This window comes from Haematobia irritans, chromosome 3 (genome assembly GCF_050003625.1).
Source record: "Haematobia irritans isolate KBUSLIRL chromosome 3, ASM5000362v1, whole genome shotgun sequence".
NCBI classification, from domain to species: domain Eukaryota; kingdom Metazoa; phylum Arthropoda; class Insecta; order Diptera; family Muscidae; genus Haematobia; species Haematobia irritans.
Window position 1 is genome coordinate 61,032,710 of NC_134399.1, and position 25,201 is coordinate 61,057,910.

General features: G+C 32.6%; 1 protein-coding gene across 1 annotated transcript in view; it reads right to left on the minus strand.

Annotated features, from left to right (window-relative positions):
- Positions 1-267: 267 nt before the first annotated feature.
- Positions 268-25,201, minus strand: part of LOC142230468 (uncharacterized) — a 33,850-nt gene continuing 8,916 nt past the window's right edge. Inside the window, exons 2-6 of the mRNA XM_075301105.1 lie at positions 13,004-15,099; positions 11,568-12,948; positions 11,009-11,496; positions 7,212-7,377; positions 268-6,639 (exon numbers count right to left, since the gene is read on the minus strand). Coding sequence (XP_075157220.1) covers positions 6,404-6,639; positions 7,212-7,377; positions 11,009-11,496; positions 11,568-12,948; positions 13,004-15,064 — 4,332 coding nt within the window. The 5' untranslated portion in view covers positions 15,065-15,099 and the 3' untranslated portion in view covers positions 268-6,403. The remainder of the gene's footprint in view (positions 6,640-7,211; positions 7,378-11,008; positions 11,497-11,567; positions 12,949-13,003; positions 15,100-25,201) is intronic.

Genomic DNA, 25,201 nt, shown 5'->3' on the forward strand with positions numbered 1-25,201 from the left:
TAGCCGCCAATATTTTATACGATTTTCTTGAACGATTATTAATAGAAATGCGCGTATAATTGCAATTATAAAAAATATACTACACCTTTTGCAGTAAATACACTGGCAAATTGTTGCCATTTAGAAACGATTTGACACAACTTTCTTACTTTACCATGTGCGAAAGAGTAGCTTGTACCGTCTTTGGAAAAGCGTAAATTCCAGGGTTTTTGAAACTGAAATTTTCAAAAAAAAAAAAAAAAAAAACATGAGAAAAAAAACAATTAATTAGTTTTGAATTTCAAAATGTGAATTTTATTCTTTTTCTCTTCTGTAATTTTTTGTTCACTTATATCGATTTAACTTAAATTCTTACATACATATGATTTTCTTCATTTTCTTTCTATCTTTCAGTTTTGTTTGTTTTTTTTTTTTTATAATGTTATTACTCCTTTGCTGTAGCAGTTTTTTATGGTTTTACTAATTTTAAATATTTTATATTATGAATATGTTAAGTTTTGTTTTGGGGGGGGGGTGTGAGAAGGTATGATAAATTTTTTGTATAATTAAAGACAACTAAAGTATACAAGAACGTTAGGGAGATACATTAGAATTTTTCATTTTTTATTCCGTCTTAATATTGCTAATATTTTCAATATTATGATCTTGTTTCGATCATTTCTATTCCACAAATACAATACAGATTTAAAAATGGCTTGTTTTTTCTTCTTTAATTTATATTAAAAAACAACATGTTATAAACTTTTTTCTTTTTAATTTTGAATCAATGCAGGGAGTATTTATATGCATGGACAAAACATTCACAATAAAGCCAATAATTTGTTTCAACATTATTTGGAATTCCAGTTTATTGTTTTTCTTTTTTATTAATTTTGGTTTATTTTAGTTTTTGTTCTTTTATTCGACGATTTTTTACGTAGCTGCCTTTTTAAATAAATTTTATATTTAAGTTTCAATGAAATGCCTACATATTTTTGATCCTTGTTAAAAATGTACGATTTTCATTCAATTTATTGATTCGTTTTTTGTTTACGAACACACACGTTTTGCGGGATTTTCTTATATTTAAATATACTTTATTAGCATTTGTTCTTTGTTATATTTATAAATAGTATTCCTTATTATTTTCTACTCGTTTTTATATCAATGCATATTACCCATTTGAAACTAAGTTAAGAATTGTGTAATGCTTTATCATTTCATATTTTCTCTATTTCCAACGTATGGCGATTTGATTTTTACTGCAGTATCGAAGAACCTATGTCATTTGTATCTTTCGAATAATATAAAAAACAATTTCCAGAATTATTACCATTTGTTAATTATTTATAATTCCTATTATACGCAGAAACACCTGTCCAAAGTGTTTAACAAATTGTATTGTTCTTTTGGTGAAGGTGGAGCTAATACTTCGGATGATAGCAAATCAAATCTCTTTTTTAAAGCTCGGTACTATGTTCGTAATTCTCAGATGAGGATCAAAACTGAAAAGGAATGACAATGTGCCTTTCCTGTGATCATCCAGAGAATCTACTAAACGTTTTCTTTCTTTAACCCTTTCACTAACGAAATAAACCTAAAACACTGTATTATTTTTTTTTTATTTTTTTTTATTTGTTCTAACAGCATGTGGAATAAATTGTAATTTTGAGGACCTACCTCAAATAGTTCTTTATAAGTTTGTTCTGAGAATATGATTCTTGAAATGAGACCAAATGGCCACACCCGGAAAAATTTCGGCTAAAGTTCTTGTATGAATGTCAATTTGTAGAAAAATAGTCTAAAAATGTCTTATTTTTCATTTATTGTTAAAGTTTATAAAAATGCATTAAAAATGCAATATGGGAAATATTTATAACTTGTTTATTTAGATTAAAGTATCTACTTTAAAATAACATTGAGAAATAAATCGAAACTAAATGGGGAAATAAAGTTTGTTGTAGTTTTCGAATGTCCTCCTAAGTGGACATTGGTAGTCAAAGGGTTAATCGAACTTAGTACCGACCGCTAAGAATTTTTCTGAATGTTATAAATATTTATATTGAAATTAGAATTGGACCAAATATCCGATATAGTTCCCATCAATAACGTGTTATTTTAAACCATGTATCTGTACTGTTTATGTACAAGCTCAAATTTATCTTTATCGGTCCATTTTATATTATATTCTTCATATTAATAGATCATCCCGTTTAGTCGTAATTTTTAAACTTTTCTTTAATAGATCTTTATCATTCAAATCCGTATAGGGAATTCAATGGAATTTTTGTTGTACAACTACAAGCGATGCACAGTGTTTTTAAATATATATTTTTTCAAAATAATATAATTTTTGTGTTAAAGTTGAGGTGTTTTCCTCAATGTTTGAAAGTTTGTGGGTCCCTTGTGGATCTATAGACGTTGAGAGTTGCTCAACTTTCATGTTTACAAATTACTGACATAGAAGTGCCTAGAAGGACAGAAATTCACTATTTCGCCAGTTATATTGCTATCCTTATCCGTTCAAAAGTTGCACAATTATTTCCAAAAAATGCTATTTGGAACCACTGTGCGATGGACTCTCGCAAATTACCGAGCTAGAAGGACCTAGGAGGACAGAAATTCACTGTTTCACCAGTTGTGTTGCTATCTTTATCCATTCAAAAGTTGCAGAATTATTTCCAAAAAATGCTATTTGGAACCACTGTGCGATAGACTCTCAGAAACAATGTGTAAATAAAATAATTCTTATGGGCGAGAGTCCATCGGTTTCCAGTACCATTGAGAAAAAAACGAAAATTTTCGGATTCGGCATTTTCATCTATTTTAGTACTAGTTTAGCAAAATTTTGTCGTTCGATCCCAATAGACTTTATACGATTATGGACTTAGGTTATCTACGTCCATATACAATCTCCTCTAATATGCTGACAAAAGAAGCGGTCTGGATATCTCTACTCACTCGGGCAGACAAACGGTACGACGTTAAAATTGTAATGCTTTATCATCAATATGACAAAGAGTGTACATAAATATTCAAATCGATATTTCTATTGGTTCGGAAGGTTGCGGAATTTAAAAAAAAAAAAACGGATATAGCATTTAGAGCTCAACCGAAGTGGCGTTTTTGGCCAATGTCGAAATCGAATACGATGATTGGCAAAAAAGGCACTGATCGACCGAAGGGGATTTTCTTTAACATATTACCTTTGCAGGACTTCCAACATTCTAAATCCGATCGTTTGACATCACAGATTTTTTTTAGATTAGAATTTTACATGGACAATAAAATCGACAACAGATCGTCGTAGAAGAGTAATGTATTTAATTTTGAATTATCTAAATAAGGATTTATCGACAATTTTATGAAAATATTGCCACGCCTTTATCTATATATATGTGAAAAATCATATTTTTAAAATTAAAATTGTCTTAAAACTAACTGAATATATCTTGAAATCAACATTAAGCTAGTAATCAATCGGCCTCATCACGCCGAAGCCAATTCGAGACCGATTTTTTTGAAAATAATTTTGTTTGTTGCAATAAAACGCTAAATAATTTTGAGAAACGTTCGTAAACGTTAAAAATAGAAAATGCAAATCTACTTACATTGTTCTTTTTGAAAAATAAATATATTGATCAACCTTAAGAGGGGTTAAATAGGGAAACACATTTGGATCGTTTCTGCTTAAATATTTATTTGAATTTTAATTGTATATGCATATTTGTTAATTGTATTAATGAAAATCTTAGATTTATTCAAGATTTTTTTTTTTGCTTTCTTGTTAATATGTTTATAGAGTTTTATTGTTTTCTCATATTATTATAATTATAATGCAATTTTAAAAATTAAAATGTATATTTTTAATGTCATGTTTGTTGTTGTTGCGGCCGTTGTTTTTTAATACGAAATTAAATTTATTTTAAACTTATAATCGAAAAGAAAACAAAAGAACAGGGATATATAATTGTTTTTAATTTTTTTTTTAACTTTATCTTCTCCCTAATGATACAACAAAAGAATTTTTGTTTATACTATAAATTGTCAGTGGCTGGGGAAAGATACAATTTGCCAATTTTATGGTTATTTTTTTTAGTTTTCTTCAAACTTAAAATTAAATGGATTTATTATTAAACAAACAAAACAAAAAAGTTAAATGTTGTAAAAAAAAAATACAAAATATATTTTATATGGAGTTTTACGTTTGAACAGGTTAATCACTCACCAATAGTTTGTCAATAAATAATTACAAAAAATAGAGAGCATTTTTTTATAGGATTTTTTTTTTGTTTTCAAAAATAAAATATTTTATTCAGTATTTTACACAAAAAAAAATATAATAGAAAATAACAAAATTATGATTGTTTGAAAAAATTGAAACAACCGTTAATTAATAATATATACACAAGAAAATGAGGTTACTTTACAAGATGTTTAGACATGCTTGAAACATAAAATTTTTTTTTCCAACTGTGAGTGTTTGCTGGACGATAAAGACCTTTGACAGAGAGTGATGATCTTATGTTTTCGCTTTAATCGCTGGAGATTTCCCATTATTTTTCTAAATCAAATATCAAACTAGTAAAAACTATGCAATATAGTATGGTTTTATTTAGGATGGATAAAGGTGCCATACAGATTTTAGCCAATCATATTCAAAAAAAAAATATGCCGGCCATCGAGTGGATCCGAAATATTGGATAAATTTAAAATATTTTTAGATTCGAAATTGGTGGATCGAATTAGAAAATCGAGACAATAAAGAAATGATTAAAATAATGAATGAATTCAATATATAAATTTGTACAAAAAATACATCACCAAAATAACTAAATCAATTAATTTTTTTGAATTGGCATTGGTGATTGATACTATCATTTCTATGGTTGATTAATTGCATCAATTTATTTACTGGCTGTTATTCAGAGATATGTGACTTGGGTTATTTTCACTAAAAAATAATAATGTCCATGCTCTTATGGTCGATTCGTATTTCGAATCCGACAATTTAATAAAATATTTAAATACATGTTTAAATATTTAAATAAATTTCTAAATATATAAATAAATGTCCTGTTTTTAAATCAGAGTGATTTTTCGAGAATGGTTTTAGAGAATGTCGGCCATCAATATTTTTTAATTTTATCCCAAACTCAAAATACCTTGAAAGGTAGTAAGAAAACATGTTATATTTTATAAATATATGTCAAACATAGTGCAATTTTTGAAAATTATTTGATAAAAACTATTATTCTAAGTAGTTTAAATCGAAATAAAGAACATGGACATAAATATATTACATTTAAATGTACTCTTATAAATATATAGAAAACATGTTGAAACTGAAAAAACAGCAGCACACCAGGCAGTTTGAATTTATCTTCAATTCATATCTGACGACTTAATGCTGACGAATATCGGACCTTAAAGCTCTTTTATACTTGTTCGTTAGAAATCGGGTTAAAGATGATCTACACAACCAAACTAGAATTAGTGAATAGAAGTAAGACTCTGCCTTCAAAACAGTATCAAACTCAATAAATAAAAGTCACCATTTTAGTCGATCAAAAATTACTTTTTTGGGAATAGTAAGTATACTTTCTCCTTTCTCAGATTTACACAAATAGTTGCACTCTCAATTTGTCCTTGAATCTCTTACAATGGAAAAGTACACATATAAATGGAAAATATATAAAAAATAAGAAGAAAAAAGCATGATAATTACATATATAGAATAATAAAATTCTTACTTATTGGTGAATGATTTTCGTTTCTTTTATTTTTTTTTCTTTTTCTGGTATAGTGGTATAGCTAAGGGGGTGGTATTTTTCACAAATATTTCGTTTCATACACAAAAAATGTACATTAAATGCACAACGAAACAATTTCTAACATACAAAAATAATAGCTTACATTTACATCGATTGTTATTAAATATTTAAAAAAAATTAAACCAAATTGCATAAAAAATAGATACGCACTTAAACGTCGTACATTTTGTATAGCATGATATATGGTATATATGCAGCCGTTTCTTTCTTAAAAAATATATAAATGAGAGAAATATTACACAGAACTTGTTTTTTTTCTTTGCAGCTATAATAAAAGTACATATACTTGGTGAAAAAATAAGGAGGAATATTACAAATTAATTCATAAGGTCAATCCTAAACTAGGTATATTTTATTTTTAGACTTTGTTGCGATTTCAGTTTCTTCTATTGTTGCGATCAAAAAAAGTAAAACACATTTCACATAAATCCGCAGAAACTTAGGCATACCAATTGAAAAAAACAAAGGAAGAAAGTTTACCTGGTGTTTTGTTTTTTTTTTTAGTTCTACTTTCATATCAATTAAGTTGTTGCTTCTACAATTTTAGATTATGCTTTGTATTGTGTGGTATATGAATGCCTCTTAATAGTCTACTTTCGACATCGTGAAAGACGATTGCCATCATCCATTGCGGCGGCAGCTGCAGTGGTAGCAGCAGGACAACCACCACCACCATCATCATTGCTATTTGCAGCATTGATTGATGAGGCAGGTTTGGAGGTGTTCGGTGTTGTTGTAGTTGTTGTTTGGGTTGACTCGGAAGTTTCACTATCACTGTTGCTTTTATTTACAGAAATAGTTTCCTCCAATGAAACATTTTCATTTGCTGAAAATATTTACACACAATGTTCAAAGAACAAAATTATTGCTTTCATATTACGAATTCGGAGAATTTGAATGTTTTTTTTTCATGTGTGTTTGTGTGTGTGGTTATGTATGGATTCATAAAATGAAGGCGTTATTGATGTAGTTGTGGTGGTTTGAGAGAAATTATGATGATGTCTTCCTTAATGGGTATAATGACATAGATCAAAGGATATGGTGAGTGTAGCAAATCCCCAATTAAGAGGACAATTCCTAAAAGCTTGTTTCTATGGTAACTCAAATATCTTAAAATTGATACTAACTGGCTGCCCATAATTTCTTTAGTATGTTTACACCATCTTTTCTTTTCACAAGAGAGTGGTAACTAACAACATTTTTCAAACCTTTGTAGGAGAGAAGGTAAGGTGGATTTATGATAATTTTCAAGGCTGGCCTATGATATACTCTTAATAAGTAATCATTAGGTCTCGCCATAGAATAAATAATGAAATGATTCTTTGAAATGGTAACAAGCTCTTCTTTTTTTATATAGCACATATGACCTCTTTTTTTGTTTTTACTTTTTCGACTTACTCTTAGATTTAATTGCAGATTTTGCTGAGGATGTTGCTGGTCTTTTGGCTGGTGTTGATTCTTCCGATGAACCGGAATCTGCTAGAGACTTCCTTTTAGCAGCTCGCTCACCGCGTGAAGCCTTTGATGTAGACGGTAAAGGTGTGGAAGTGGGTGTGGCGGTATTCTAGACGATTAAAATAGTTTATTTAGTAGTATTCAGTTTAAAATAAAACATATATAAAAGTTGTACGAAACTTATTTCAGGGCATAGATTAACAATCAATGATGCTACACGAACAATTATTTAATTAATTAAGAGTTGTAGTTGCAATTTGTTCTACCGATGTTGTTTTTTGAGTGAAAAACAACATCGGTGGTTCTGCACAGAAAAAAATTTCACGAAAAATTTTCAAATAAAGCCTTGAGTTTTAAAAAAATACTTTTTTAAAAGTTTAATTGATTCAACAACTTTTTTAATTGAAACAAAAATCAATCACAAAAATTAATAATATCAATTAATTTTGTAATTGGATCAATAAATTGTTTAATTGATACTATCATTTCTGGCATTTCAATTAAAAATTAAATGGACCAATTAATTTCGTGATTGAAGACAAAAAATATTTTTTTTTGTGGAATTATAGAATTGTTACCAAATAACGAAAATAAGCGCTGTTTGGTCTATAATATTTGTCAGAATGTGATAAAATCCCAAAAAAAAAAAATCTGAATCAACTATAGAGTCAAAATTGCGTATTTTTCATTGATTGTTAAAGATGTTTATACAAATGCATTTCAGTGTCCATCAATATTTATTGCATATTTAGATTACAACCTCTTCTTTAAAATAACATACAGCAATAATTCGAAACTAATGGAGTTCTTTTATTTTCTTGTAAAATATGTTGGTAAATTCTACCTCGCACAATGGCAAATTTAGAGAATTTTAAGCACTACCGAAAAACGAAAGTGCTGCAATTGTCCTAAAAAAGCTTTTAATGGCGACTTGAATAAATGAATGATGGTGACTTGAATGAATGAAAATCCCTATTTTATGCCAATGAAATGTATTGGACAGAGAAAAGGAACACAGGAGAATGTTGTTTAAATTTTATTATTATTATTTTGTGCTCATTTTAAGTTGATCCTATTTGTTCCTTTTCCGCCCGTTCGAAAGGTATCATTGTTTTAGGTAGCTGGCAACATTTTAAATGTACAATCTTTAAGGACAAAACGAATGGTTAAATGATTGCCATACATTTTTTTTTCAAAAAAGAAAACATCACAAGTGGTGTTTGATTTCGTAAATTATTATCTCTACAATATACATAATTCGCTAAATCGATATCTTAATGCTATCAATTGCTATCTGTGATTATTGCCATCATTTTATTGATTGAAGCAATTTCAATTAATATATAATTGGATCTTTATGTTTTCCTCGGCTTTTCATGTCGATACAGCCAACCGACAATCACCCTACAAGTTACCCTAGTAAACGTAAACTGTTGAGCCGGTATGGTATAGTCATTCAACCTATCCAATCGCAAAGAGATTTTTCCAAAAGTCTCGAAAAATTTCGAAGCATGCAAAAAATACTGCTATTACCTTATATAATCAGTTCAGCAAAGGAGTTGATCCATTTTCAGATCTCGCTTCACATTGGTCTCCAAATCTACTAAAAGTGGATTCAAAATACATTTCTTGTAAGGCAAATTACAGTTGAAATCTGGTCAAAGTAGATTTTGAAAGTGAAATGTGAATGAGGTATGTATGTATAGGGTTTCGATTATGGGGCAGTCTTTGTTCTGGTAAAAAGCTCCGATTTCACTTAGTAAGGAGAAATAACTTATGCTTTTAAATTTAGTAAAAAAAAGAGATTTTCGGCAGCTAATAGTCTTAACATTAGAAGCAAAAAGGTCTTGTATAGTCTGTCTAACACACAAAATTTTTTTCAATCACGAAATTAATTGATCCAATTAACTTTTTAATTGAAATGTCTTCAATCACAGACATGATTGTATCAATTAAAAACTAATTGAAAGTCAATCAAAAAATTAATTAATACTATTAATTTTTGTGATTAATTTTTATTTCAATTAACGTCTTCTATTTCATCGTGTTTTGCGTTATGTGTTTGATGTTAAGTGGTATCAGCATATATCGCATTATGTTCTTGATTTTCTGGGTTGTACTTTTGAAGAGTATATTTGTATGAGAAGTTTGTTGTTGTTTTATAGGGCCACTAAATCTGGTTCACCAAGATTTTTAGCAGATTTATTTACCTTCTCCAAATCGTCGAGGAATCCGCAGATTATGATTCCGAAACTAACATCTGTATTAGAAAGATCATTCCAAGTGAGAATCGCCCGTACATACAACCGCCTACCCCTCTTTTTGAAACTATTTAATTGCAACTCGAAAACATATAAAAGTAAACTCCAAGAATACCTTATTCTTAATGATTTGTAATTGATATCTCATGTTTTTTTAGTAGTTGTTATCTGGGATTAATAATAAATAAAATCAATTCATTAAATCGGTAAAAGTATTAGTACAAATATAATTAAATTCATTATCTTCAAAAGTAATTGCCATAATTCTTTAATGTACACAATTGTTATTTATGCCCAATAATTTTTTAAATAAATTTTTAAATTTTTAGTTTTATTTTATTAATGATTTAATTGTTTTTTTTTTCAATTTTTTATTAGTTTAATAATTTAGTGTCATGTAATCAAAATTTTTGTTTGTATTTTTATTATCATTGTTATTATTTTTACTTTTAGAAACTTAGTAGTTTACATTACCGGTCTCATTACATTTTTTTAAGGTAAAATTGATTTGTCAGTAGGATATAGAGATACGTTATAGATATCATATTTATTTAATTTTTAATTATTATTATTAGTGTTTAAGAAATATTTGAAGTTTAACCAATAATATATTTTGTAACGAATAGGGCCTCTATGAGGCTATGTTACTAATAAAGTTGAAATAAATAAATAAAAAAAATAAAATAAATAAAAAATTTGTTCAATCAATTAAATTTTTAATTGAATATTTTTTAAAACTCAATTAAGACTTTAATTGGACAAATTTTCGTGAAAATTTTTTCTGTGAATACAAACGAATTCGGGGAAAATAATGGTAATGACTCTCCTACTTCCCAATGAAAATATGAAATTATACCTGAAGTAAACATACTCGAGATGAAAGAGAATTCCAATTAGAAAGGCGAAAATGAGAAAGTGACAATGCTTACGAGCTTTAAACGTCTGTGAAAAATGTCCTAAATCAAACCCTTATCGTACATTCCTAGGTAGATTTCGGTATAGTCCTAAGATAATCGTACGTATCCTAGGTTATTTTCGATATAGCTTTAAGTCAACATCATTACATCGAGGGCTACAGTCTGTAAACTTTTCAAGAACGTATATCAGATTTTTTCACCACACTTGCCCCTTGTGTACCATGGTTAAAAAGAATCTGCATTTGGAAACTTATGCAAAAGTAATTGTGTATGTCTGATCTAGTAATCGCTTCGATTTGAAAGCTTCAAAACTTTTTTCTGCGAAAAGTAACCAACTATTTCTAAGATTACTATGGTTTTTAAACATATTTTTCGATTGGTTCTTCGTTGAGATCATTGTCCCGACTTCAAAACAATAAAGATTCTAGTTCAAACTGTAGATCATTGCAATGTCCAGTGTGCAAAATTATATCCACGTAAATGTTGCACTGGCGCGAATGAAATTAAATTTTAAAGACATACTAAATGTGACGTCAACGATGTTCTACTAATTTCCTCTTACCTTTTGAGGTACATTTTTAGTTCTAGATGTTGTTGGTGTAATTGGTGAAGCTGCTCTAGCTTTAGCCAAAGGTGATCTTTGTGCACGTGGTGTGGTTTTTGACGCACTAGCATTGACCGAAGTGCGTTTCTGTGTTGGTTTATACTCTGTATCGGATTCAAACTCATCCGATGTTTCTTCGTCATCTTCTTCGTCGCTCGTACTTGATTTCTTCTTCTTTCGCTTAACTATAGTTTTCCGTTTTTTAGCTGGAGATTTGCGAGAACCTGATGAATTGGCATCAGATGCTGGTCCACTGGCGCGCTTACGCTTTTGGGCCGATTTAGATGTAGATGGTGTTTGTGCTGCAGGTTTTGCTATCGATGATGTATTTGTTTTGCGTGATTTTCTACTACCTGTTGCTCCCATTGGAGTTCCAGTCTCACCATCAGCAACTGATAAAGATTTCTTTTCAATTTGAGATTCATCCTTGAACAGGGAAATATCAACTGAAATAGTAACCAAAACAAAAGAGTGAAGATGTTAGTTTCCTTAATGTGAAAAAGATTGAAGTACTTACGTCCATCTGGATTTTCCTCAGTTAATTCGGGTCTAGGGACTAAACCTTTTTCAACATCTATAGCTTTTTTGAGTATACTTTCAATGCGCGCTCTTTCTGTTTTCGGCAAACGCATATGACCCTTATCGATACGTTTCAGTTCAACGGTAGTTAGCACACATTCAATATCGGTATGGTCATAGAAATCTGGTATATATACACTACTGTCCTTGGGATCCTCTGATAACCAGCGAATGCTGATACGCGGAGAAGTACGATACACATTTTGCATAGTCTGACACAGATAGAAAGTACCTTCTGCGTTACGTACAGCCATGTACTCGTTCTTATAGAAAACAATCAAACGGTCCTCATTAGACATGGGCTTGGGCGAGTTAGATGCCTCACTGGCCGATAATTTTGTAATAAATGCCAATTCAGGAAGTGGACTTTGGTAGAGTATCGTTTTAAGGCGATGTCGTTTGGATTTGCGGTCTGCATCATCGTCTCTAGGCGTAGAAGGAGCAGAGTCGATAACTTCTAACTCAGTTTTTGATTTGCGTTTTGTCCTTGCGGGAGTAGGCTTCTCTTCGAATGGTTTTTCGGGAGTTTTGCTTTCGCTTGATGGCGTTTTGTTAGCAGTTTGTTTTGTTTTTACTGGCTTTATAGCACGTACTTGTTTCTTCACAGGTGTGATAGAGGAAGCAGAAGTGACAGCAACTGTTTCCCCCGATTCCTTGCTGGCATCATTGGATTTGACCACCGGAGCTTCTGTATTGGCACTAGAAGTTTTAACAGTACTTACTATATCGGGCTTAGTTGGAGATTTAGAGGCCGAGACTTTCAATTGCTCCTTTTCCTTTGGAATTTCCTTGGTGGTGTAGGCTTCAGGTCCTTCTGTACTAAATGATGACAACGTCATTTTTGCCTCAGCAGGTTTTTCGACTACTTTGCTGTTTGAATCCTTGGCAGGAGATTTATTCTTTGATTCCTGTACTGGTGTGGACTCAATTTTGTCGGATTTCTTTGTGTCAGCTATGTCCGGCTTGGTAGTATCCACCACATCGGCCTTGGGCTTCTTCTGCTCTGTCATTTTTTCAACCTGAGCTGGTGCATTGTCCTCGTTTGTCTTCTTAATTTTTTCCGCGGTTTCTTCTTTGCTCTTTCCAACCTTCGTTTCAGTTGTATTATTTTCGGCTACTTTTCCCACGTTTAGCTTTTCTGATTCCACTTGAACTTCTGGTGCCTTTTGTTCAGTAAGGGATTCGTCTGTTTTTGCAGCCTTTTCGATAGAGACATCTGTAGTGGGAGTTGTTTTTGCTGTTGAAGATGCATCAGTATCTATGGTAGGTATTGATTTTTCAGCTTTTGGCGTACTCTCTTGGGCAACTGCCGTTACTTCCTATATGTAAAAAATATGTTTTAATTTCAAATCAAAGGAACCCATTAGTACATACCTTCTTTTCAGATGCTTTCTTTAGAGTTTCCGCAGAGGACGTCTTTACGTCATTATCTTTATTGCCATCGATTTCAACTTTTTCCGATTTTGCTTCGTTAACAACTTCTTTTGTATCCTTCTTTTCCTCAATCGGTTTTGCTGTTTCTGTTACTGTTGGTGCTACATTGGATTTTGCTCCCTTTGTTCCGTCCTCGGTTGGGGGCTTACTCGGAACAGCTTCAACTGTTTTATCTTCTAACGGCTTCACTACGTCCTTCTTGGGTGACTCGGAAGCAACAATTGTATTAGACGATTCCTTGGAATTTGTATTATTTTGTTCTACTGCAGACTTCGTCTGCTCTTTTTCAGAAGCTACTGCTGGCTTTGTTGTCATCGTTGCTGGTGTACTTGATGGCGTAGGTGTTGGTGCTAAGGCAGCGGGTGTTGCTGCGACGGACTTCGCTTGTGACGTTGACGGCGGCGGAGGTGGTGATGTTTTTAAAGGACTAGTGGGAGGAATAGCCGTAGGCTGTTGAGGCGGAGCAGTTGTTGTGGTGGTTGTGGCGCTAGTAGAAATAGGTGACGATTGTGTGGTCGTCGTTTTCTGGAGAGGAGATGCAGTTGCAGTCGTCACGGCGGTTGCTATAGTTGTTGGTGCCGTCGGTGGTGCTACAGTGGTAGCCACAACCTTATTGGCCGAAGTTGCTGTGGTAGCTGCCACGGGCGTTTGTTTTGTCAACTGGACTGGTGTTGATTGTGGGGATTTTAGAGCGGCTCCCGTAGCTCCATCAACACTTGTGCCCCCGGATCCAGCCTTTGCTGGGCTAGCGGCGTTGTTGTATACGTTGTTTCCTCCACCGCCATAGGGTTTTTGCATGTTTTGGCCATGGCCTGCATGCGAAGATGCTGATGGATTTTTGTTCCCAGAATTATTTGGTGGCGTAAACTTGTTCTGTTGGTGTGCAGCACTGGGAGCTGTTGCGGGTGCTTTTGCTGGTGTTAACGATATGGATGGTGGTGTTGGTTGGGCAGCAGAGTGCTTATTCGAAGAACCACCTGCCGAGGTGCCCACATTTCCCCCAGTCGCCTTTTGATGAGCCGATGAACCCAACGGAGTAATTAGGCTTCCTCCTGCATTCGAAGCTGAAGCAGACGTAATTTGAGTAGTGGGTGGTAGATTTGGGGGTTTCATTTGATTAGTTAAAGGCGGTGGTGGAGCTGACGCAGCAGTGCCATGTTTGTTGCCACTAACAGCAGCTTGGGCAGCTGCGGTTAAATAGCGTTGCTGAAATTGTTGTACAGCCGCCGCTGTCGACAATGCAGCTGCATTTTGTTGCTGTTGGTGGTGTTTTTGTTGCTGATGTTGCTGTTGATGCGACATTGCTGTTGTAGTAGATGGAGGTGGAACCCCTTGAGGTAGAGCACCCTGTTGTTGTCCCACATGGCCACCTAATTGAGCATTGCCCGCCCCATGTTGTTGTTGGTGTTGCATTTGCTTAGCTTGTATCTGATACTGGAAGGCCTGCAATTGCTGCACAAAATTGGATGGCAATGCTTGCAATGTTTGTTGCAGCTGATTAAAAGTGGAATTTGCTGCTGGGTTGCCATTTGCTTGCTGCTGGTAGGTTTTATTTAATAACTCTGTCGCACCTGGAGTACGCGTTAAAGCCAATGGCTCCCCACCACCACCTGCATTTGGTCCACCGCCACCAGGCACGCCACCCATGGCCATCCCGCCACTAACTCCACTTCCGCCCATATTATGATGTTGCTGCTGCTGTTGTTGCTGATGTTGTTGCTGCTGCTGGTGCATGTGTTGTTGAAATTGTAAAAACTGTTGCTGCTGTTTAAGCATATTCTGTATACGTTGTTGTTGAAGAAACGCATTGATGTCCGCCTGCGATGTTGGCGGCAATGGATTTTGTCCGTGAACTAGATTTTGCATCTGTTGTTGAATGCCTGCAAATGTTTTTGCTACTTGTGGCATATTATTTGGACCATTGGGCGGTCCACCACCGCCAGCGCCACCTCCACCCATGCCACTGCTACCGGAACCAGGCGGTTTCTGATTGTAACTCATCTTGACATTCAAATACTCCTAAATATGTTTAAAAGCTGAAAAAGGAAAAACAAAAAGGAAAAAAAGTTGGGTGAATCAAACGCTTTAAAGTTTAGAAATGTAATGTGATGAAATTGCTAAACTTATCGGCTATAGTTAAAAGTTAGTAAGTCAAAGTAGATTCAAATCCACTTTTAGTAGATTTCGAGCCTAATGTGAATGGGCTATAATATTCCATAGTATACCAAATCGAAGCCTACATTTGTTCTGAAGACAATGCGGAGATTCATTGAACGTATCCCACCCATAATTTGAAATTTTCTATAGAAATAAAATTTTGACAAAATTTTCTATAGAAATAAAATTTTGACAAAATTTTCTATAGAAATAAAATTGTGACAAAATTTTCTATAGAAATAAAATTGTGATAAAATTTTCTATAGAAATAAAATTTTGACAAAATTTTCTATAGAAATAAAATTTAGACAAAATTTTCTATAGAAATAAAATTTTAACAACATTTTCTATAGAAATAAAATTTTGACAAAATATTCTATAGAAATAAAATTTTGACAAAATTTTCTATAGAAATAAAATTGTTTTTGTTTTGTTATTTTTGGTTTCTTTCTTTAATCATTGTTGCTATTTTTGATTTCAGCTTAAAACCATGTATTGACTACACTACAAGTGTAGCTTAACCAACAGAGGAAAAGAATGTTTGTCAAATTTATTTGGGCAAAGCCCTATAGACTGCAAGGTGGTTGGATGGACGCACGTTTCGGAATTACCACATTCCTCATCAGCATCCTCTACTTGCAGCAAAACTATCAACAAATTATCAGGCAGTTCAATAAACCCAAGGTGAACCACACTTGAACCTTCCGAAAAAAGGTTTATGATAGCCGGCTTTTGACAAAATATTCTATAGAAATAAAATTTTGACAAAATTTTCTATAGAAATAAAATTTTGACAAAATTTTCTATAGAGATAAAATTTTGACAAAATTTTCTATAGAAATAAAATTTTGACAAGATTTTTCAAAAACGCCCTTATTCCTGAAGTCGCCCTCGCCGTCGCTTTTCATCAGTCGCCACTAATTGGTATGCCGTTCGTCGATATATTCTGCTATCGAAGAAAATTGGTATTCCTGGTATCGCCAACATCGTCGCTTTTTGTCGCCTTTACATTTACCAGCGACGAGTTTAGTGTTTAATTTTTGAAGAAGTTTTTTAGACTTTATTAATCGAACAATTGAAAAATAAATGTAAAAAATGGAAATTGGTAAGAGGTAAAGTGACTAATCTTCAACAATTACAAAAAATGGGAAAAAATCAGTATATTAGCAGTTATGGTCATCACATTCACATCATAGAAAAGAACACTGTACAATTAAAGTAAACGTGTTGATTTTCAATTCCATTTATTTTTAATAAAAACCCTTCAAGGCCAATATATTTTATTTAGATAACAAATATGTCATTCACGAACTTTGAATGATCCTTGGGCACATAATGTCAACGTCGTTCCAATTGTATATGCCGGATTTTGTTATTGTCCTAATGTAGATATCTAAATCATTTCCCGGGTCAAATTTATCTTTTATTTTGATTTTTCAAGTCAACATTGGATTACAAACAAACAGCATTTTAAACGCAAATAATTAAAATTCAGTTTTGCATATCAGCTGATTGTTTTCTTTCACGATGATCCTTGTGCCATTGATCTCAGCGTCGTCGCCATTTTTGTAGTTTTGGAAGCTTTAATTGTCCTCGAATATATATCCACATTTTTTCCGCGTCAAATTAAATATTTTTTCTTGATTTTCCGACTTAGAATTGCGTCAGAAATAAAAATATTTTAAACCGAAAAAATTAAAATTCTTTTTTTGGCACATCAGCTGATTGTTTTCTGGTGATATCGGCCTTTTATTACCGAGTATTGTAATTGGTACAAAAAGTAATCGTCGCCGTCGCCACTTCGCAGGAATACCAAATGAATAACGAGACGACTTATGCGCTTTACAGACTATCAGTTATTCCGGACGACAGTGCTCGTGTCGAACATATCCCATATATTGTGCACATTATAAGTTAAGTCCAAAGGCATAATCGATACTACTGCATGTTTATGGGATCGATAACACATTTACCGATTATTTAGTCATCGCCGACAAGTCGTATCGATCCGACACACTATAAGATTCTTTACAAACACCGACATTCCATCCGGAATAACTGATAGTCTGTAAAGCGCATTAAAAGCGACAGACGACAAAAAGCGACGGCGAGAGCGAGGGCGACTTCAGGAATAAGGGTGAATACGATTTTTTGCCTGGTGGTTTTTTGGTAAAATGTTCTCTAAATTGTAGTAGATTATTTTGTGCTCGAGTGACAACCATGATCCCATCATACAATGTTACATATGATACGTGGGAAATCCATTCGGCCTACAAATCTTGATTTTTAAACCATGGTCATTTTCGAACTTGACCTGCTTGAATATAAAAAGTCTTACTATGGCAACCTGATCTAATATATTATTTTCATGGACCGAAATTTTTGTCTATGGTTCACAGTCGTAAAGGAAATAATTAGAATCATAAAATCGTCGTGCCAAAAAATCAAGACAATGTTGACAGTTTTCTTCAAATATCTAGGTGTGATGCACTCCGATTTGCCTCCGACCGGCCAACTTATCAACAAGAATAAAAATATGAGTGTTGTGTTTCGTTTGCGTTAAGACTTCCGTAAAAAGAGGCCGGAATTATCGGCCGACAAATCTTGATTCTTACGTCGACGTCCATTTTCTAAATTAACCTGCATAGACAGTCTTACAATTTCACCATAATCGAACAAAAGCCGACTGTTCGAATTTGCAAATCTCTACTTTTTTTTTTTTTTTTTTTTTTTTTTTTTAATTTTAAAGAAATCAAACTACATATTAGTTATGAGCGGGAATATCGTCATTAATTATCCTATACACCATCATAGAGCTCAACATCTACATAGACTCCTTCCAATGGATAATTGAATCAGCTTCCTAAGTCGACTATGAATTGTTTCTTTGTGCTGTTAAATGTAGATTTTGGCTAACATAATATGCGACAAAAAAATTTTTTAAGATCTTTTTTGATAAGAAATTATCAGGGACCGTAACGGTTATAAGTGCTGTAAAAAAAGTTATTTTTTAATCGTTATTTTGTGACTAAAAAAAATAAAAACTCGAATGAAACTGTTAAAAAGAGAGTTTTATTTATCCGTCATAAATAAAACTCTTTTTATGAGTTTTATTTTTTCCTTCAGAAAATGATACTCTTTTTTGGAGTTTTATTTTTTTCTTCAGAAAATAAAACTCTATAGGAGTTTTATTTTTTCCGTCTTAAATAAAACTCATTTTTGGAAGTAGGCCTTGCTATGTTCGCCAAATTTATTGTCACTAAGTATTTCATTTGATGGTTTAAGCACATCGTTTGTCTGCCACACTGCATAATCTATAATCATGAATATGGGTCGCAATTATGATAATACTTCTCGTGATTTTTACGAAAAAGTCGATAATGCAAATGTATGCCGGCTGCGTAAAAGCGTTTTTAACGGTGACCATATTAGCAATTTAAAGCGGCATTTGATCAACAAGCATAAACGAGACGGAAAAAATAAAACTCCTGAAAAGAGTTTTATTTTCCGAAGAAAAAAATAAAACTCCAAAAAAGAGTATTATTTTCTGAAGAAAAAAATAAAACTCCAAAAAAGAGTATTATTTTCTGAACGAAAAAATAAAACTCCTAAAAAGAGTTTTATTTATGAACTTTTATTTTTACGTTGAAAAATAACCGTTAACTTTGGAGTTGGGAGCGTTTTTTTAATATCACCATAGATACTGAAAGAGCTTTCCGAGATGAATCTATTGGTATATGACAGTATAGGTCTCCGTTGACTCTCGATGACTCGGGATAACAGTTATTTACGGTCCCTGGAAATTATTGAAAATTTCTGGTTTCGTATTTTGGATGCCTGAAGCAAATATAAAAAACAAAATAATATATGAAATTGGAAATCTACGAATCTGTCTTAGCACATTATTAATTTAGGGTGTAGATATGTATGAGTGCGTGTGTTGCTTTTTGCTGAGATTTATTTAACAGCGATTAGTGCAACGATGACTCCACATTAATGTCATGGTTGGCTGTATACAAAAAAAAATCTTCCACATTTACATTTTGTTATTCGAGAATAACACAACTGGCAACTTAATTTTGTAAATTGGCCATATTGCCAATCTCCGAAATTGCACTCTCCTTGTGGAATCTGCTTTTCTTTCGCTCTCTTTGTTGCTCTCGAAAATCAGGCATACCCACAACCCAGTGTTGCCAGCTAATTGATGAACCTTCGCTCTAATATTAAGAAAAAATCCTAAATAGGTACAAAATGGTTTTCCAAAGTTGAATCATGCAGTGACAGATTTTAAAAAAAGAAGAAAATCAAATAATAATATATGTATTTCAATTTTAAAAGTAGACAAAGCAAACTAATTAAAGGTGTACAAAATATATATGTAAGTGAAAATTCGGTTTATAAAAAAAATCAGAACCTGGAAACACTGCCACACCACAACCAGGCATTTGAGGAAAGACAATTTAGATATAGTATTAATATTTTTAATGAATAATTTTAACTTTTTTATGCTAAAATACTACAACGGAAAAAGAAGATTATAAATCTGAAAATTGGAACTAATGGCGATTGGTAAAAAAGGTGGAACATTCTCGAAATTGATTGCAAAATATTAAGGACACTGTCATAGCTTTTGGGTCTGTATTCCTCACAATATTACTAATTAACAATAACTTTGGAATGCCACTATAATTTGGGCCGAAATACAATTAGGACAAAAGTAGTGTAACACCAAGGCAACATATCTTTCGTGAAACGAAAACGCCGTAAGAATTCAACTTAACTTTAATTGAACACAAATAAGTTCTAAATATTCTGTTTACTCTCAGAAAAACTAATTTAGCTTACAGACTGCTGATTTATTGGAAATCTAAGCGCATCTACATATTAGAAGGAATATGCTGATATGGTTATTATGATAAGGAAGATAGTGATTTATATAGTTTTATTTCATCCTTTAGTTGTTATTGATCGTATTACATAAAGCAAACATATAATCAAAAAATAATAATTCATTATTCAAAAATATCAGGGTTTAAAAATTAAGTTCATAAACAAATGAAAAAACGTTACGTTATATACATATAAAAAAACATCTCCACTTTGACAATTGCGTTATATATACAATATCAATCAGAATTTGACGAATTTTCGGTAAGAATTTCAGAAATAAATTTTTCGATGTCATCATCCTTGGTACTTATTTCACTTATGGAAGGCGTTTCTGGTAAAGTTGGGGAAAAAATGGCCGAATCGGAACATAAAATTTAACGACGTAAATGGAAACAACGTAAACCGAGGCGACGTAAATCGAGGGATTGCTGTATTAATTTTTGATTGAAATTTACTGCCAACATCAATTAATTATTTAACTGAATCAATAAAATAGTTATTTGATTGTTCTCTCGAAATTAATTAAATTTTTAATTGATTCAATTAAAACATTGATTGAATTTTATGTCAAAAACCAATAATTTTTTTAATTGATTGCAATTTGGAGTACGAAACTTTGCTAAATTTGAGGACAATTCTACGTAAATTACTGCCTATATTTTCAACACAAAAATATATGACAAACATACGGACATCGCTAAGTCTGCTTATGAGACGATTGATATGTTACACTATGGGTTTCAAGCCGCTATTTACATAAAAATGAAGAGAACAAGTACTGTCAAGTTTGAAATTTTGTGGGCCGAATAATGCTAAAAATACTGAATTAGGTTGGAAAAAGCTAAAAACAATGCTAAATGAATATTTGACGGCTAAATACAAAAAAATGCTAAATTTAATAGCAAAAATGCTAAAATGGTCACACTGGTTAGCAGAGAAATTTTCTCTCAAAAGACAAGAGCCCACCAGTGCTGCCGCTAGTGAAAAATTGAGTGAAGTAGATTTTGGAAAAAAGTGGAGTAGATTGAATAAAATTGAAGTAGCATACATTTTTGAAAACAAAACAATAGAATTCATTTTATTATACCCTCCACCATAGGATGGGGGTATATTAACTTTGTCATTCCGTTTGTGACACATCGAAATATTGCTCTCAGACCCAATAAAGTATATATATTCTGGGTGAAATTCTGAGTCGATCTGAGCATGTCCGTCCGTCCGTGCGTCTGTTGAAATCACGCTAACTTCCGAACGAAAGAAGCTATCGACTTGAAACTTGGCACAAGTAGTTGTTATTGATGTAGGTCGGATGGTATTGCAAATGGGCCATATCGGTCCACTTTTACGTATAGGACCCTCAAATTTAGCTTGCGGGGACTCTAAGAGAAGCAAATTTCATTCGATCCAGCTGAAATTTGGTACATGGTTTCAGCATATGATCTCTAACAATCATGTAAAAATTGGTCCACATCGGTCCATAATTATATATAGCCCCCATATAAACTGATCCCCCGATTTGGCTTGCGGAGCCTCTAAGAGAACCAAATTTCATCCGATCCGGCTGAAATTTGGTACATGGTGTAAGTATATGGTCTCTAACACCTATGCAAAAATTGGTCCACATCGGTTAATAATTCAATGATTAAAACCGCTATGTTCATCGTAAAAAAAAAAATAAAAAAATTAAAAATTTTAAGCAGAACAAAAAGTGAAGCAGATTTTTGGAAGAAGGAGTGACGAAGTAAATTTTGTGAAAATGAAGAAAAATACTTCGATTGAAGTAGTAGCGGCAGCACTGGAGCCCACTTGTGCTATTCCATTCACTACACTCACACAATGTATCTAAAACCAATGTGAAAAAGTATTTTTCACGTTCAACGAACTTTTGTTTATGTTTTTCGTATCTGTCGCCATCGTAGCTAACGCCGACATCAACGTCGAAGTCGTACTATTTCTGTTGTAATAACACACCATTTCTATTAGTGGCTCATTCATTTCGTTCTTCGAACGGCATTTTAACTTCATCGGCGTTGGTAAAGCTAGAGAAACAAACACAATAAATATGCGGTGCTATAACAGACTTTATACATTGTTGCAGTCAATGAGAGTACAAGTGAAGACCAGTCTAAACATTGAATTGTTTGCCTAGGGAACGACTGACTTGGGTATGGAGTAAAATTCCTTCTACCTTGAAATTCGAAAAATATAATGCAATGGTAATTAAATCATTAATAACAATTAACATTTAAGGTGAAATTTCCTCGTAGAGAATTAAACGTATCCAGGGGACGATGAGCTTTAGTCTTTTGTTTTGTTGCCTTTGTAAACATTTCATATTTCAAATACAGTGAAATCTCTCGGAAGTGTGCACCTCGGTCCCCTAAATTTTTGCCAACATATGGGAGGTTCATTTTAATGTGACAATATAGAAAACGATTTACAAAAATTGTCCACTATTGTGAGATGTCCGCTTTTTATAATATCCAGGTTTGAGAGATTTCACTGTAATTCAGAATAAATGAAATATAGCATGAGGAACATATTCCGATCACTATTTAATTAACACTTAATTTTCAATCATTATTTTTTATTTCTAATTGCAGAAGAAATTGTAATTAATAAATTAAGAAATTGCAATTAATAAATTAATTGTATAAATTAATTTCGTGATTGAATCAGATAAAGGGATCCCCTTTTCGTAGCCGAATTCGTTTGTATATAGCATTTATTGCCGAAATTTTAATACATAATACGAAATTTTAATACAATCAGGGGATAAACCACTACTGAAAAAAAAAAATTTTTTTGGGTTCTATCGAGACTGGGATTGGTCCAGGACCCTTTTCATGCGAGGTAGATATTGTAACCATTGTTCTAAAAACAATGCTACCAAATTGTATAGCACATTGGATCATAACGAAGTAGGATGACATAAAACAATGTCGGCCATTATGGAAAATTAAACTGATCCCAAGGAACAATGATTCAGTCAACTGACCAGACGAAGATAACGGAACATCTAGCGAACTACCCCAGTAACCTCAGCCAGAGCTGGCTGGGAGAGAATTCCATCATTGAAATGGTCAAGATCGTCACCGAAATATCCTAGCATTAAAAAAGGTGTGGAGGTACAGAATTTTATATTTTTTTACAAAATCGGTGTTTTATCAAAAAAAAGAAAACAAATTAAAGACAAATTAAAAATCTTCTACAGCAGGAAAAGCGACATCTACGGTGTGCAGACATTCTACAGTGCTGTGAATTGATGTCCATACATATCTTGATCTGCGGTTCGACACCTACTCGACAGCAAAATCACTTTCAAAAATTGATTTGGCCTGAGAAGCCAACATTTTAAGAATACCCATTTTTGAAAACCAATATATCCTCTTACAAACAAAAAGAACTTTAAGAATATAACAAATGCCCTGTTCCTGTATATCGAACGAAATCCCATTAAAAAAAAACTCTAACTCCTAAGTTTGAGTTTCTCTATTTTTGAAGTTTGTTTCGTTTGTATGAGAATAACTTAACTACGAGATTTTTCAATTTGTTTGATCTGAGAATTTATTCAATTGTTAGCAATATATACGCGCGATTCCTACTCGATAACAAAATATGAGGCGACGTTCCCTTCGAAATAGAGGAACCAAAATCAACTTTTGGAATGCGACAGAAACCTTTCGTTCGCAATAGAGGAACAAGTCATAAACAAAAACACAAATTAATGCGAATTCGATAGATTAATGCCCTGTTCCTGTATATCGAACGAAAACCAGTTCGAAAGAAAGGCAGTCACTCGAATTCGAATGAATTTGGGTTTTTCTATTTTTGAAAGTTCGATTCGTTTGTATGAGAATACATTGATTATTAAAAATGAGTATTTTTAAATTTTTGGCCTGAGAATTCATTGAAATGTTAACAATGCTTTTACTTTTTTCTTGACACTTATTGTATATGTTCGTTTATTACTCGACAACAAAATATGAAGTGACTTGCCTTTCGAAATAAAAGAACAAAAATCAATTTTCTTTCGTTTGGAATACGAAAGAAAGCTTTCGGAACAGGCCATAATTTTCTTTCGAATGTTGTTTAGTACGATTTACGGGACCATTTTAGTTTTGGAACTCTTGATATGTATTATTCTTTCATAGATTGCAGTGAAAGCATCATAATAAAATAATTTAGCTTAAATTAAAAATTTCGAATTTATAATATTCAAAATCAATTAAATGTGTAACTCGTTTTGGTTTGGTTTACACTGAAACAATAAAGTATTCTTACGGTAGAGGGGGCAACCAATCATTTTCTCTCATTAATTACATACATGCATAATGACGTTATTCATGTTCGACGTCATGTCATTTCCATAAATTCTCTTACCAGACCACATGACATTAGGTCTGGTAGTGTTGATAGTATAGACAATTTAATGATGATATTCTGGGCAAAGGGAAGTCACTTTCGTTATCACAATAGTACTGGTGGTTGTTACCCTTACTTTTAGCTTAAATTTAATATGAATTAATTACTAATCTTTATCACTGCTGATGTTAAGTAAGATTTTGGAAATTTTTATATGCAATAACTAAGAGACTAATGGCGATTTCGATTGGGAAAAAAGGCGCAACATTCTCGAAATTGATTGCCACATATGAAGGACACTGTCATAAATTTTGGTTCCTGTACCCCTCGAAATGTTATGAATTAATAATACCTTTGGAATGACACTATCATTTGGGCGAAAACACAATGAGGGAAAAAGTAGTGTAACACCAAGGCAACATATTTTTTGCGAAACGAAAACGCCCTAAGATTATAAGCGAAGGTAAACTCTCAAGCATAAACAAAAAAAGAAAAAAAGAAGAACATTGACCGCGAGGAATGTTTCTGTCGAAATATTTGTTAAAATTGTAATAAATTACAACCCACAACTAACAACAATATATGTATTTTATTCCTAATTACCTGGATTGGCTCCAGGCTGGTTAGGTTAAAGTGCAAGCCCGATTTAGTTTCAAACTAGTTTCACTTAGACTATTCAGACTGAAGAAAACTTGGACTCATTCCTTAAATATGCTCACGCTGGCA